Source organism: Neomonachus schauinslandi, chromosome 10 (assembly GCF_002201575.2).
Source record: "Neomonachus schauinslandi chromosome 10, ASM220157v2, whole genome shotgun sequence".
NCBI lineage: Eukaryota > Metazoa > Chordata > Mammalia > Carnivora > Phocidae > Neomonachus > Neomonachus schauinslandi.
In genome coordinates this window covers 39,469,558-39,485,527 of record NC_058412.1, presented here as the reverse complement: position 1 = coordinate 39,485,527, position 15,970 = coordinate 39,469,558, and the positions used below count along the sequence as shown (strand labels likewise).

At 52.0% G+C, this 15,970-nt stretch overlaps 2 protein-coding genes across 5 annotated transcripts in view; one reads left to right on the top strand and one right to left on the bottom strand.

Moving 5' to 3' along the window:
• Positions 1-12,839, bottom strand: RETSAT (retinol saturase). 2 transcript variants are annotated; one of them, XM_021697591.1, is made up of 11 exons: positions 12,532-12,839; positions 10,318-10,500; positions 9,753-9,994; positions 9,046-9,247; positions 8,386-8,583; positions 6,371-6,490; positions 2,514-2,652; positions 2,171-2,280; positions 1,924-2,090; positions 1,550-1,709; positions 1-1,293 (listed from the first exon to the last, which is right to left on the bottom strand). In XM_021697591.1, the coding sequence occupies exons 1-11, from the start codon at positions 12,698-12,700 to the stop codon at positions 1,154-1,156; spliced, it is 1,830 nt and encodes a 609-aa protein (XP_021553266.1). In that variant the 5' UTR covers positions 12,701-12,839; the 3' UTR covers positions 1-1,153. The 2 variants fall into 2 exon arrangements, with proteins under 2 accessions (XP_021553266.1, XP_021553267.1); XM_021697592.1 differs by lacking the exon at positions 10,318-10,500 and having other exon boundaries at positions 12,532-12,797.
• Positions 12,840-12,939: 100 nt separating this feature from the next.
• Positions 12,940-15,970, top strand: part of ELMOD3 (ELMO domain containing 3) — a 29,038-nt gene continuing 26,007 nt past the window's right edge. The window contains exons 1-3 of one of the 3 annotated variants that reach the window (XM_021697593.1): positions 12,940-13,188; positions 13,805-13,862; positions 15,204-15,490. In XM_021697593.1, coding sequence (XP_021553268.1) covers positions 15,437-15,490 — 54 coding nt within the window. In that variant the 5' untranslated portion in view covers positions 12,940-13,188; positions 13,805-13,862; positions 15,204-15,436. Of the gene's footprint in view, positions 13,189-13,468; positions 13,552-13,804; positions 13,972-15,203; positions 15,491-15,970 lie in introns of those variants that run through there. The other 2 variants (XM_021697595.1, XM_021697594.1) reach the window with 2 other exon arrangements.

Genomic DNA, 15,970 nt, shown 5'->3' with positions numbered 1-15,970 from the left:
TTAAAGCTATAAAATCATTAAATTTATTAAAATGGTAATAAGATTGACAGAAATAAGGTCTAATATAAGTGAAAAAGCCTTTGTTCAGCTTCCCATCTAATCCCTACATATGTACCAATAAACAGGAACCCCATCCCAGGCCTCTGCACACATTCTGTAGCTTTCCACATTCTGATCCTGATTTCCAGCCCCACTCCTTCCTACCTCTGGGTCTAGGAGGTAGCTGGCTGATGGCTGATTTGTCTTCCAGTTACCTCTGTGATTGTCCTCTGCTATACCCTTGGCCAGGAATGCTCTTTCAGCCTGCTTCAACCCCAGTGAAGTCATCTTTTCAGTCCTGTACCCCAACTGCTAATGTCACCCTTTGGTGTGGATTTTTGGAAGATAAACCTTGAGGCTCAGTACTGAGCTCCATGAGGGTATCTTGGTGCTGGCCCACTGAAGACCCAGCGTCACCTTGGAAATAAGGAAGACCAACCTAGGGCCTGTCTGTATATGAATTGGATATTCTAACATATACTTGGCTGACTAATGTCTTCAGTCAGTCACACTGAGCCTGTCATAGGCATTTCCCCACCCTCTGAAAGAGCCCTTGGAACCAACAAAAATGGGATCTGGGGGCCTCTGAACCTATGGGACTACAAGCAAAACCATGCCCAGGTTTTGACAAAAACCTCTTCAGGCACCCTTTATCCTCAGTAGCGTGGAGCTGCTGCAGCACAGCGTGGAGAATGGAAGAGGAGAAGCCTCGAGACGGCTGGACCGAGCTGCTGCAGCTGGCCAACACTGAAGGTTCTGTCCATCTGACCAAAAGGATACTTGACTTCTGACTGCTCAGAGTTGGGAGGTATGGGAGTGTGGTATGCAAAGCACTGCTTGACAAGACAGGCTGTCCAAGTCACTGGCCCACACCGGGCCTTTTAGCAGGGACAACATGTTAGAGGTCTGAGAGCTCACCACCTGCCCAGCTGGAAGAGCTGCAGCTTGAGAACTGTGATCTAAGGACTGTGACCTGTGTGTCAGACCTCTAGTCAGAAATCAGAAACAAATTAGAGTGCTTTATGTGAGGAGGGAACCGGTACAGAAAGACATAGCTAAATCAAGGGCTGTGCCAGAGATCCGGCGGGATTCCTCAAACTCATTGCTTACTGAACTAATTCTTCTTCTTCTGTGCCTGGATCCTTGAGTAAAGCTTCTTCAGGTCTAGGTACAAGTTCCGGTTCAGGATGGCGCTGCTGCACAGCATGGCCCCTTGCAAGGCCCCCATCAACCCACAGGTGAAGATATCCTGGCCTAGGAGACAAGAGCAGAGGCCCATGAGCATCCTTCCACGGGGGGTGGGGGGCAAGGGCTCCTCATGTTCATCCCTCCAAGCTAGGCCACCCAGAGATGACTTTAGATCGGGACCAGGGGCCACAGCCTGCTGGGGCAGCCCATCCCCGTGTGGAAGGCTGCAGGGGACAGTAGGACGTGAGGACAGAACAGAGTACTTGGGGTGACAGGGAAGCCCAGGGTCTCAGGCCCTGGAGAAATGGGGCAGTCTGTGTACCTGTCAGGTAGAGGTTGGGAATGGGGCTTTGGGCCCTCATGGAGGCTATCACGTGAGGATGTAGGCGGTCCAGGTCATGGTCCGCCCCGTAGCAGGCACCCCGGGGAGCAGCCAGATAGAACTGGTAGGTCAGTGGGGACCCTCTGGCCACACTGTCCACCTGAGGAGACAAAAAAGGCAGCCAAAGGGTGGGAGCGGGGCCTTGTGAGATCCTCATGTCCTCCCTTTTCTGCTCTCCCTGACAGCTGTCTGCCGGCACGGGTTCCTTGCCCTTCCCTGAGCTTCGCTGTCTCCGGGCTTTATTTCCCTCCCCCAAAGTCAAGGAAATGTCACCAAGAGGTTTGTTGCCACTAGCACACAGTCTAGCCGCCTACCTTCCCCTGTAGCTGGGGGAACAGCCTCATGACAACCGACAGGGAGGCTTCGACAAAGGAGTTTTTGAGGGTCTCATAGTCGCTGCTCCGCCTCCCTGTCGCTTCCTCCTGCCACTCTTCAAACCACTCATAGCAGGTGGACATCAGCACGATCATTGTGGACTGGTCTGGGGACACAGAGCCAGGGTCACTCCTGCCAGGCCCCTTCCCTGTTCCAGCTCCCACCCCCCAGGACCCAAAGCCCCACCTGGGAACCGGTCCTCCCAAGTGGGATCCTTGGCTGACGAGGAAGTGATGAAGAGGAAGGGCACGTGTGCTGCAGCCTTTTCGCTGGGCATCGAGAGGTAGTGCTCCATTCTGGGGGCGAGGAGCGTGGCTGCCGACCCCCAGGCCTCGCTGTCACCGGCACTGCCTGGAGGACAGGTCACCCCCAGGGACACCCCCCTCGCCCCCCTGCCCAGGGATGAAGCTAAGGCCTAGTCCATATCCTGCTGCTGACTGTCCAGCGTCAAGGGAGGGAGCAAGAGCCCTGTGGGCTGTGGGCCCGTGCTGACGCCCTGTCCCCCCATGGGCACACACACACGCCTTACGCTTTGTCGAGGTCTGTGTCGAAGTAGACAAAGTAGTTGGTGGACTGCAGACCCAAGTCCTCCTTGGTGCCTCGCAGACTGATGAAAACGGCGAAGACGCCCAAGCCAGGCCGCACCATCTCTAGCTGCTGCTTCACCCCTGCCAAAGTGTCAGGGCTGCAGGAACTGTGGCTGCGGCGGCCGCTCCCTGCCCCCGGACTTGCGGATGCCTGCTCACTTTATCCGCAGCCTTGCCCTCGGCGGCCGGCTAGCACCCGGGCCGTTTTTACAACTGTTATTTCAACACTGACTTGGCGGGGGGGGGGGGGGGGAAGGCGGGGGGCTGCTGCTCTTCCGTCTCCTGCCTGTGAAGAACCCAACCTCAGCCTCCTACTCATCTGCCTCCTCCCACCTCTGCTCTAAGTGTCCCTAGAAGCCCAGGAGGCCCAGCTTCCCTAAGCTGGCCCAGGGCTACAGCACGGTCCCAGGCTCACTGCCTCCAGTCTTCCCCTAATGGCTTGAAGTTATGAGCGGATTCCTGGGCTCCACGCTATACAGACCACCTGTATGAACACTACTTTGTTATAAGCCTTGATTTCCGTATTACATTTAATACGGGCCATCTAGTGAACGAATATGTGTAATTTCTCACGCTGTACAGGGAGTACAAGACCTCAAAATGGTAAGCAATGCAGATGAATAAATGCAAACCACATTACTGACACCTGGCATTTAGGATTCAGGTAGGGGAGGAGGGAAGAGCACGATGGAGGAAGGTGACAGCCTCTCTGAGGGCCATCTGATGTCCCCAGACAAGCAGCTGGGCTTCCCCACCTCTCAACAAATGACCCCAGACCAATTTTCTGGAAATGGCTCCCACAAAGTCTTACCCTTCGTTCCCATTCCCAGCACCACCACCTGCCTGAGGCCACTGGGTGCTCTGCTTAATTTGTTGAACTAGTATTTGTCGAGGACCTAAAATGTGCCGAATCCTTTGCTAGGCCTTGGGGACACTACAAGGAATCAGATACGACGCCTGTCTACTGGAAAGGCGGCTTTCCTGAAAGAAGGTGACTTTCCCCATAGAGGCTACAAAAAACTGAGTGCTCTGTGTCGGGTGAGCATAGAATTTGTCGTGCCAAAGAGGCCACTTGTGGGCGGAAAGTGAGGCAGATAACTGGCCCGCAGGCGCGTGCTGACAAGGGAAGGGAACGCCGGCTTCCGGAGCCACAGGAGGGCGCCCAGGGCTGCTGTGGAGCCGCAGGGGCAGCCGTGGCCTGCTGTGGAGCCGCAGGGGCAGCCGTGGCCTGCGTCCCAGCGTCTGGGGCTGACCTCACTGCCAGCTCCCCATTGCCAAGTGCAGTGGGGGTGTTCATGGGGAAAATGGGGGGGGTGCCCGGGAGTGAGACCCTGTAGGTCTTCCGAGGCCCTTAAGAATAGCAACTACCTCCACCCAGCCCCTCCTTTCCTTTTTCTCCAACTAGAGGGATGTGATCCGGGAACCACATCCCTGGCAGAACACCAGAGCCTTGAGCCCCAAATCAGGCACACAACGATGATATCAAGGCTTTTTTCTCTACACCAGCCTTAGCTTCCCTTGCTGATACCGTCGGACCAGTCTTCCCCACTCAAACAACTTCCCCTCCAAACCATCCCCAGGAACCTCCTCGAGGCTCAGCAGCGGAATTAAAAGTGCTCCCATTCATACAGGCTCCCTCTGCCTGACCACCCCTCCTCCACACTTGACGGCCACTGGCACTGCCTGCCCCAGAGGCCCCCAGATACCTGGTTCTCGTCTCTGAGAGGGAGACAGACCCACGAGAATCCCTACCCCCAAAGCAGCTGGAAACAAAGGAGTCCCAGCACCTGGGGTCTCCTGAGTTAAGCATCCTCACTGCCACTGCCTGAAACGTTCTCAAACTGGGATTCATCTGAGGCAGCTTCTAACTCCCCATCCAAGCGGGACAATTGTTTTTTTAGCCAGGTGGGGCTGGTGCCATTAAATAAGAGACATAAAAGCAGTAAACGTTGTAACCGGAACTGGATAGTGAAGGGAGGGCAACATGGCTTCCGGGGGAGGAGGGGTGGAGGGATGGGGAGGGCACTGGGACCGCATCAGAGGACAGGGCCAGGGTTCAGAGGTCCTGGGAGATCAGGAGACAGGGGGGCAGGAAGTACCAAAGGCAAAGTCTGTCAGTCCACATAGCCCTGTCCAGCTGCCCTGCCACCAGCCAGTCAGCTTCACCTCACTCAGCTCACACAGTGTGAGGGAAGGGAGGCCTTTGCTGGCAGCGGATGCTGGCTGAGGCCCAGCTAAGTGAGGCAAAGAGATGAAAAGGCTGGTTTTCGGTCAAACACAGCTCATATCTTAGAGATCATCACAACTGCCACCTGCCTTCTCCCCCGTGAAGAAACCTAGGACATCACTTTTCTACTGAACCTACTCTGCTGCCCACCTTCCTCAGCTCCTCCAGAGCAGCCACAAGCCTACCCTCCGGAGTGGAGAGCTCCTTCCCACTGCTCTCTGGGCTCCTCCATGTACTGCTGAAGGCCATGGTTTCCACCCCAACTGCATCTGGAGCTGTTCCTCACTCTCCACCTCCCACCCCAGCCAGAGGCCTTTATCTAGAACCATCTCTTACCCTCCTAGCCAGCCAGCCTCCTTTATCTAGAACCGTCTCTTACCCTCCTAGCCAGCCAGCCTCCTATCCTCAGATCATACCAGCAGCTTCTGGTTATGTGATATCCTAAAGTCCATTTCAAAATGGTAACATCTCACTCAACTCTGGCTCGGCTACTCGGTTCCCTGTGGGCTGGCCTGCTCTCCTGCCGTTTTTAGTGAGGCCTTTTCTCTGGAAGCTCCATGTTCCTTAGTCCAAAGGGGGCCAAGAGCCCAGACTTTCAAGTCAGACACACCAGTGTTCTCATCTCCGCTTTGCTACTTTCACCTGGGTGGCCTTGGGAAGTCACTTCACCTCACTTCTCTACCTCCTGCATAAACATTAGGATGATGACATCTCTCTCCCAGGCGGCAATGAGGATCATGTGCAATGACAAAGGGAAAGCCTCTCACACAGACTTACCAAGGAAGCCCTCACCCATAGCTATGCCTCCTCACCCCCCCAAATCAGACTTCTATATTTTTGGACACAGCCTAGCAGAGGAGATGACTACATTAAGTGTTATCTGGGCCCCAGATTTCAAGCGCAAGCCCAGAGCTCAAGGGACAGAAGAAAGCCAGAAGGGTACTCCTCTTGCAGCCTCAGCCTTAATAAGGAGCTGGTTCCTGAAAGAGTAAAAAAAAAAGTATAACCTTGGGTCCCAAATAAAACACAACAATTATAGCAAGACTTTCTTCTCCATGCTGGCCTTAGCTTCCCTTACTGATACTGTCAGAACAGGCTTTCCCACTCAAAATAAGTGAGAAATTAAGGAAAAAAGCAGGATTCATACCACAAACTTCGTGAAAACCCAAGAAATATTCCTTTAGGATGCTACCGACCATCATGAACTATTAGATGATTTAAGATCTGGAGAAACTAGAAATGGGCAACCTGGAAGGGAGCCTTGAAAGAGGAGAGGGCAAAGTGGGTGAGGTTACAGGGGAGAGAGGGTAAATATGCCAAGAATGGAGTGAGAGATAAGGACCAAGGGCTCTTTGGGGGTGATACAATACAAGGGAAGCTGCTTCCCAACCCCTAAACACAGAGGCCTTGCTGGGAACAGATGCTGGAGACGGCGTGCGCGTGCTTACCTGTTCTGCTTAAGGGCGGTCATAGGGCAGCCAGGAGGAGAAAGAGCACCAGCCTGGCTGGGCAGGCTAGCCCCAGAGGGGTGCTGTTGGGAGCTCGGAGGAGCAACACAGCCCGGTCTTTTACCTGGCAGGCAGCGGGCGTTCTCAGGCAGCAGGTACTTATAGGTATTGAAGAGTCCTGCATTGGAGATCACGATGGGGCAATAGATGTTCACCAGCTCCTGACCCTTCTTCACAGTGACACCTGCAGGCACAAGAGCTTGGCTGAGGCTCTGTGCACTCCAGGAGGAAGAGGAAGGTCCAGATTTCACACAGTTCTCTCCCCCAGCCTACACTTCATGTTCTCAGACCTGGGCATCCAGCCCACCTAGGGCCAGGCTCTAGGCAAAACTGCAAAGCAAATGCAACATCTTCGAGCACTCTCTGCCTATCCCAAGTCGCTCCTGCCCTTACCTTCCCTGGCCCTCTCCCCGTCCCATGGGAGCACCCTTTTCTTTAGTCAAACCTGACAACCTCCACACGAACCCCGACAAAGCTCATGGGCTGACACCCTTCCACTGGAATCCCAGGACCTTCTTCACTGCTGCCAGAGTTCTATTTCCAAAATACTCTGAAAGCCTCTGGCAACACCACAACCTCTGTAAGATAAACTCCAAAGTCATACCGGCCTTCCAAGGTCTGGGCCCTTCTATGTCTCCAGCGTCATCTCTGGCCGCACTCACTAAACTATTAGGGGGCAGCATATGAAACAGCTGATAGTCAACCATTAATTGACCTATAAAAATGGCAGTTTCTGGGGCACCTGGGTGGCTCAGTTGGTTAAGCGTCTGACTTGGATCTTGATCTCAGGGTTGTGAGTTTGAGCCCCACGTTGGACTCCTACTTAAAAAATAAAGAAGGCAATTTCTTAGGGTTCAACCTACTACTTCCAGATGCCTAAAAATACTCAGCTCTTTCATACATCTGTACCTTTGCACATTCTGTTCCCCTTGCCTGGAATAACATCCCAAAGCCTCGGGCTAGCTTCTTCTCACCCTTAATGAGCTGGTTCAAGCACCTCTACCTTCCTTCCTCCATTCTTAGGATGTACCTCTATCTGACACTTTAAATTATATCTCAGTGATCTTCCCTATGAGGTTGGAAACTTCATGAGTTACAGATTTTCTTTATAGCCATCTTAGGTTTTTATCTCCATCTTTTATCGTCTAGCACCTGAAAAATACAATATTCTGAACTGATCTAATTAATCTGATCAACCCACCTTGCTTCATGGACCTCTTTCAGCTGTGAGGAGAACTTGCTCTGGACATCAGAGAAAATCTCACACAACTGACAGCCACCTCTCCCTTATCACCCGACAACTTCCTGGTCTCTTCTACACATGCATTCTCAGAGATCACTCCTGGCCTTTTCCCCCTAGATTTTTTTTTTTTTTTTTTTGTGCACTGGGCCATCCACTCCCCTCTTCCTCCTTGCAAGATTCTTCTGGTGAGTTCACTGTCACATCAGCCCTGTTCTCTCAAGCCTCTCTGTGTCTCCTTCCCGGATGCTTCTTTAAGCAGCCCCTAGTCATGGATGGCCTGTTCATTCTGTGTACCAGAGTCCTTCCCTGCATACACCCTCTCACGAATTCATCCACAGTGCAATTTTGACTCTCTGTGCAGGTAGCAGTAAAGACCTGAGCCAGGCTAATGAGATTCTCGGCTCCACCTGCCATTTACAGGTTGAGGGTAGGGCATCTTGCTGGTCTCCACACTGCCGTTTGGAGTGCCCAGGTTACATATTCATTCCATCACTGAACAAATATGTGTTGAGCCTCCATTATGTGATAAGATCTACAAAGATAACAGAGACACAGCCCCTATATTCAAGGAGGTTATGGATTACTAGATAACTATTTTTACCTACTGAATAAATGATTAAATACTGTCCTTTGGGGGAAGAGTCAATCCTTTATCCTTCCTGCCTCCTTTCTACCTCCAGACTAATCCCTCTCCCCAAGCTCCTGCTCTGGGCAGTTTCAGCCTTGAACTCCCCGTCAGTTCTTCCACCTTGTGGCCGCAGTGCTTGATTGTCTCTGCACCCCAGTTCTGTCCCACCCCAGCCCGGGGACCGGGAAGCATGATGCAGGGCTCTCACCACAGGCTTTCCCAGCTGAGTCCAGCAACACACACTGCACAGTGGCACTGGTCAGGACAGCGCCCCCGGCCCGCTGAATCACAGGGATGGTGTGGAAGGCGATTTCACTGGTACCCCCTCGGGGATAAAAGGCCCCTTCTATGTAGTGGTCAACCACCAGAGCATGCATGGAAAAGGCACTGTGGCTGGGGGTCACACCTACGGAAGGAAGGAAGGGGCGATGAGGCAAGAGCCAACGGCAGCACCATTTAGAAAGGAACACAGTTTCCTGTCAAAAAGGACGCAGCCTGAGTCTACCCATCCCAGGATCCAAATGATCCCCAGGGCTAAGGGCAGCCAGAGGGCCTGTTTCCATCCAAACACAGGGCACCTGACAGATCCTGAGGCCAGTGGGAATGTCCTCCCTGCAAAGTGCCATGCTGCCAAGATGAGGGAGGACATTGTTGGTTGAAAAGGAAAACCATCCAGGGCACGGATGAAGGGAAGTTTTACCAGGGAGTCCAGCAGGTAGGTGGCTAGACTTCTCATCCAGAAGCTCCAGCAGGCCTTGGGTATCTACTGCTCCATCTCAGTCAAGCAGTCTCAGGAAGAAAGACTGAGAACCAAGAGGGCAGCCCCTCCTCCTCCAGGAGCCGCCCAGGACCCAAAGCCAGTACCCACCATAAGTGGGGAAGATGTAGCTCAGCACTGCCCGGAGCTCCGGGGAGGCTGGCAGCTGCCGCAGGACGTCAGCCAGGCTCTGGGTGGACGCACGAAGGAATGGAAAGAACCGGGTAAGCGGCCCACACTGGCTGAGGAGTTGAGCTATGCGCAACGGGAGCATCTTCAACAAGATGGCATGGATGACTCCACGGGACACCACCTGAGGGAAAAAAATGAGCCGTGAGAACAGGTCCCATCTCTAGAACGCTGTAACAGAATCCCCATTCCAACAGCCTGCACCAGCCCAGCACCAGGGCCCAGCACCCCTTAGCCCTGGCAGAACTTGGATTTTTAAAAATTGTTCCCATTCCACATTCAGATAAGTCCTTTTCTCCTTTTCAGTTTCCTGCCCAAATTCCCTTTGAAAAATCCCATCTGATCTCTGAGGAAGTAAAAAAGGGTGTGATCTGACCACATAGGTAGAAGCCAGCCTTGTCAAAAAGGAGAACAGGGTGCCCCCCAGAGGCCAGAGTGAGAGTGGCAGCTGCCGAGTCCAGGCTCCAGAGACAGGGCCCAGCTGGGCACCAAGGCCAACTAGGGGTAAGGGCTGAGTTCAGGGCAAACTTGACTGTTCCTCCCTTCCCGCCGTGCCTCCCAGTCACTCCACCCATGAAGAAGGTCAGCCTTGTCAGGAATAAACGGGGTCCTCAGCATGTCCACGTTACCTTAACCAGCTTTACATATTTGTCAAGGGCAGCTTCTTCCTGGGGAAACTTCTCCTTGAGGCCCTGAACATAAGCTTTCTCCCCACTGTACATGGGGAACTCCTTTCGGCCATTGGGCCCTTCTAGTACCATGATGTCAAAGGGAGAGGATAAGGCAGCCCACTCCAGCTGCCCCTCTGTGATCTGATCCGAGACAAAACGGCAAATGCTGTCCTCTTGCATGGACCCAACATAATGGATTCCTATTGGGAGACAGAAAAACAAGGTGTCATAGGGATAAGGGGACTGACCCCTGGAAAGGTGGATAAGGAAGCAAGGTGAAAGAGGTAGTCCTGCCTGGCTGAGTCCATGCCCAGAGGGCGCTGCCCACCCTTTCTGTGGGGAGGAGTTGCGACAGAAACCACCAAATCTCTGCACAGTTCAGCACCCGGTAAAGTTATGGCTGTCAGGCAAAGACAGTGGTGCCTCCAAAACAACAGAAATGTCCAGGATCCTCCCACAATGGCTGCCCCCAGCCTCCTGAAGATAGAGCCATGCTCCTAAGCCCTTCCCACATAAGCCTTACCTGTGTCAAACTCAACGCCTCTCTGTCCAAAAGTATGACAGCAGCCTCCTGCCTTGCTGTTTTGTTCCAGCACCAGAACTCGCTTGCCAGCTTTGGCCAGAATCGCAGCTGCAGCCAGACCCCCAAAGCCACTGCCAATCACCACTGCATCCAGCTTCTCAGGCACTTGGCTGGCTGAGAAAGCTACCGCAGAGGGAAGAGATGGAGGGTGAGCTTCTCAGGCGGGGGGGCGAGAGAGCAAAGAGATGGACACCAAGGAAGACTCCGCTAGCTTATACAATGCAAGTAAACTCTAGATAGAGTTCGGCATGGAGCAACTGACTAAAATAACTCCACCCATTCACCTGGGAAATTCTCAGGACCAGCCAGGCAGATTAAAGACAGCGATTTGGTTTGAGTTGAATTGATGTAATCAAAACCAGTATGTACCTGGAGATTTTCCCTACTATCAAAAAGAGTAGGAATCAGTAAACCACGACACAAAATCAGAAAGCTGACAGTAATACAGGCTGAGAAACTTACGTGTGGATAGAGAGCTAGGAAAGAAAGAAAACGAGGAGATGGGGGACAGAGGAGAGTGTTGTGGGCAGACTGCCGGCTCATGGAACTGTCCATTCACAAGTTGGTTATCTAGGAAAATACAGGGTCTGTTGGCACGGGTGGAGCAGCCTGGCCCTATGATGGTTCGTCAAGATCCTGAAGCAGAAGCTTGAGCAGGACAGAGCTGAGAAATCATAGTACCACCCCTTCATATCTGGGAAGTCTAGAGGCAGAACTAAGGGGCCAGCACCTAAACAAGATGAAGCCGGACAGCGCATTGTGCTACATGGGCATTTCCAACAAAAAATCTGTTCTTTAAAGATCACTCGTGAATTACTGAAAAAAAAAAAAAAAAAAAGATCACTCGTGAAGAACTGAGATTTGGAATTTTTCAAGCTGCAAAAGAACTTGAAAAACTTTTCAAACACTTTCAGAAAAACCTATAGTGAAAAACACATTTTTTTTTTAAAGATTTTATTTATTTATTTGACAGAAAGAGCACAAGTAGGCACAGCGGCAGACAGAGGGAGAAGCAGGATCCTCGCCGAGCAGAGAGCCCAATGCGGGGCTAGATCCCAGGACCCCGGGATCATGACCTGAGCCGAAGGCAGTCATGTAACCGACTGAGCCACCCAGGTGCCCCATGAAAAACACATTTTATATCACAACCCAGGTTATAAATAAGTATATAATATAAATACCCGAAACAGAAGTTTCACAATACAATACTTCCCAGAACTATGTATGATGACTCATATTTTCTATTCTACATTTTGAAATGCAACCCACTAAATCGATTTCATTACTTACTGATAAATCACAACCTGGTTTGAAAAACAGTTACACTAGTCATCTCTTTTTTAGAACAACCCAAGATTAGTGGAGTGACTTGTGAATGGTTATGCAGTAAATTAGTGACAGAGTTCAAGCTAAAACCCTGATCTCAGAAGTTCAGACTAACAGTCTTTCCACTTAAAAGAGTATTGTCTCCGCCTGTGTCACAGGATGTGTCACACAGAATTCTAAAATTTACAAGTAGGAGGGACCTTGGAGATCAAAGAGGGAATTTAATTTTTTTTAAAGCACAACTCTTTCTTTAAACCTTCTGAGGAACCCCAAAATATGTCCTAAAGATGAGTGTGGAGATACTCTGGTTGACTAAGGAGCAGCTCTGAGCCTGAGGCATCCTGCTGAGGTTCTCCCAAAGTTTTAGAACCAGGGTTCAACCACATGATTTGGGAGGAAGCATAACTGGTCAAATCACCTGATGGGCAAAATACAAGTTCCCACACAGGTTGGAAGAAATGTTAAGGTCCTCCACCCCTCTGAACCATGGGGGAGGGCAAGTGAAAAAGGTAAGGTCCTATAAACCAAATGGGGCGAAGGTCTGTTGTCTATCCTGCTGGTCGAGGACCTGTTCTTGGCAAAACCATGACTTTGGGATGCAGAGGACGGGACCGCGCCCATGGGGCCACTATGGCCCGGGGCCTGCCAGGGCATAGGTTCTCACCGGTAGCAGACAATAAGGCGGGGCGCCTGCCGGTGCAAGGAAACCCTCCCAACACTTTACATATGGGGAAACTGAGGCCCAGGTAGACAGCAGCTCTCCCTCTTGGAATAGGGATGCAAGCCGCCCAAGTGCAGCCTTGGAGCCTAGGGTCCCTTCCCGCTGACCTCGCTTGAGAACCTTCTTCCTAGCCTCCTTGTCGGTCACCAGCGGCGCGGGGGGACGCCTGACGTCCTCGGAGAAGGGGTTCGGGGAGCTGCCTGCGGACAGCCGCAGCTGCCCTTTGCAGAGGACCGTCAGCAGCAGCAGCAGCAGCAGCAGCAGCGAAAGCCACATGGCGCTGGCGGGGTCCGAGGACGGGGCCCGCTGCCACCGCGCCCAGCCTCTGCGGCAGGGGCTCCGCCTCGCTTCTGAGTCCTTCTGGGAGAGGGTGGGGTGGGCGGGGAGGCGGAGGCAGCCTCGACCACTGATAAGCCAGAACCTTCGGGCCGAGACCGTCCCTCCCGGCGGCTCGTAAGGCTCTGGCGATACTAAGCGTCCCGGGCGGCCAGAAGGCGGGGCGCTGGGGGCGGAGAGGCTGCGTGGGGACGCGGTGCGCACGCGCGGGGAGGCGTGGCCGGCGGCCTGAGCCCGACGCGACGGCTCCCGGGTTCTGGGCCGCGGCCAGCGAACCCCTACCTCTGCGGAGCGGGCGTGGGGTGGAGATGGTCGCCCCCGGCCGAGACGAGGCTGAGAGCTGCAAGCCTGAGAGAGAATCTCGCCCGGGACCCAGGAGGCCAGAGGTGTGGTCTGCGCTCTGCCTTGGGCGCGCCCAATGACCCGAGGCAAGTTGCTTACCTGTTTTTCGCACCAACTGGTGAGGAGGATTCCGTCCGGAACCCACACAGCCCCAGTCTGGCGGGGTACCTTGATGGAGTGAGTTTCCTGCTGAGATCCGCCCGTCACAGCCGGCGAGCGCCCGGCCTCGTGCCCCCGGGTGGCCAGTCGTTTTGCCCGAGGCCGCGGCGCTCGCCTGGGATGGCGTTGCCTGCGGCGGGGGCCTGGCGGCGCCCCCAAGCCTCTGCCTGGGTCCTCATGGCACCTGCCCTCCCTGGGGGCAGTGAGGGGCCGGGGAGCCGCCCAGCGACAAGCCTGATGAAAGGATCAGAAAAGGACTGTCAGACCTACGTGGGCATTTGGTATTTAAAGTATGGACCCAGTGTCTGGATTAAATACCTATTCAGAGAGTTGAAGCTCCAGCAAGAAGTTTGAAAATCATATGTAGCTCCTTGCCTAGAGTGGGTGTACCATACTTAATTTGAAAAAGACCCATTCTTATGGGAAGGCCATTTCTTTGGGCCCAACTATAAGGAACTTGCCTAATGTTGGTGGGCATGACTTCATAACTTCCGTTACTGGCTTATTTGATGGAGTTTTTGCTCTTTTCTTTCTCTATTACAGACAGTAACTGTCCCTGTTGAAGTCCCCAGAGCTCCAGTTGGAACTGAGGCACTAGCAGGTGTGTAAAGTTGGTCATGCTTCTGTGCTGCGTGATTTCATTTCATACACAGAAACAGAAGAGGGTTCCTGAGATCACTGGTACCATCCCTGCCTGTCACCTTCCCAAGGTTGGCTGTGTGAGTTTTGTTATATGGTGTTATAGAGATCAAGGAGGAGGGCAAGGAAAGGGAACCAGATGCTGAGGTCCCAGAGGACACAGTGAGGGAGAGAGCTAGTTCCTGAGGTACCATGACCAAGGTAGGACAGGTACTGTCCTCCCCATTAAATTACAGTGACCCAAATGTCCAGCCCAATAGCCAGGAAGTATTCCCATTCTGGGTGCTTGGAAATCATCTTACCACCTGACAAAGATTCCAGTTTGTTACTGGCAGCCAATTCTTAGGGAATCCAGATCATGTTCCCACAGTCCAGGGCTGACCTCAAAGAGAGGCCACCCTCCTTCCTAAGTTATCCAAGTCTGTGAAATATGGCCGTCAGTTGTGTGTGGGCTTTCTGCCCACTTATGATCCAGACTGTTGTAACAGTCATCCATGTTGTACAGTTCCTCCACAATAAATTACGGGCCTGTCCAGCCCTCTTCCCAAGGTGGGCTCGTGGGATGACTGTCTTAGAGTTAGCCAAACTGACTAAACAGCTGCAACATGTGCAATATTGGTGCTCACCAAGGAAGGCTAGGCAATGTGTTGCATTTTGATTTTCTATCATCATAGGAACCAGGCCTAGTATTATTATAAGCCCCCAGACCCAACCTGTGTCTGAGACCTAAGCAAAGTCTGAGCACTTCAGCTAAGACCACCCACCAGGATGCCACTTATTAGCTTCCTCCCTTTGATAAGCTGCCCCCAGATCCCAGTGACTTCATTGTCAGAACCAGACCTCACCACTAAACAGTGGTGCTGCCGCTGCCTTCTGGACACTGAGGATCCAACCCTCAGACCTCTAGCATCCCCTTCGTTCCATCCAATGGCATGGAAAGTAAGAATTAGGCATTTGACTAAAGCAGCTGATTTATTCGGAATAAATTTATAGCTGCTTAAAGATTTTTATTTATTTTTAAGATTTATGTATTTATTTTGAGAGAGAGAGAGAACAGGGAGAGGGGTAGAGGGAGGGAGAGAAGCAGACTCCGGCTAAACACGGAGCCCTACTCTACTGGAGACACGATCTCACGAACCTGAGATCATGACCTGAGCTGAAATCAAGAGCGGGGTGCTTAACCTCCTGAGCCACCCAGGTGCCCCTGGATGTTGGCTGTTTTTGACCATTTATCATCCATTCCCATTTTTGCTTAACTGAATGACGAAACTAGTTTTCTTCCGTAATTTTTTTTTTCTTATAGGACTGAGACTTCAGAGACCTCAGGGACTTCTTTCAGTACTCACAGAAACCTCCTAGCCTTGGTGATGGCACATGGGGACTGTTTACTTACTCTTAGTCTGAATGACTGCCACGAAGGAAGGCAAAGGTAGAGCAGTCGGATCGCTGGCTCTCCCCATACTTCTAATCTCAGACTTTATTAGACTCCTTTCTGAGCCCAAGGACAAAGCTCACTTGAACAAATGACCTTGAATCATGAATGAAAACTCTTGCTCTTTCCATAATGAGAAAGGATTAAGAGATGGACAGGTAAGCAAGCCCTTCTATTTGAGAAAGAAGGTGTTCGTTTGGGATATATTGTTATTAGTAATAACACAGGATATATCAAGAGAATGTAGAACTTTCAAAATGTTTTGGGAAAACCCTCATTATAATGCTCTTTGTAGGAGAAGCTTCTATTCATATACCTCTGAGTCAGTTGCCTTTGCTAGCAGCTTCTTTTCTTTTTTTTTTTTTTAAGATTTTATTTATTTTTTTGAGAGAGAGGTCTAGCACACATGCCTGCACAGGAGGTGGGGAGGGGCAGAGGGCAAGGGAGATGAAGAAGCAGACTCCCTGCTGAGCAGAGGTTTGATCCCAGGACCCCGAAATCATGACGCAAGCCAGAGACAGCTGCTTAACAGATTGAGCCACACAGGTGCCCCTTCTTTTTTTTTTTTTTTTTTTAAGTTTATTCATTTAAGTAATCTCTGCACCCAATGTGGGGCTCAAACTCATGACCCCGAGATC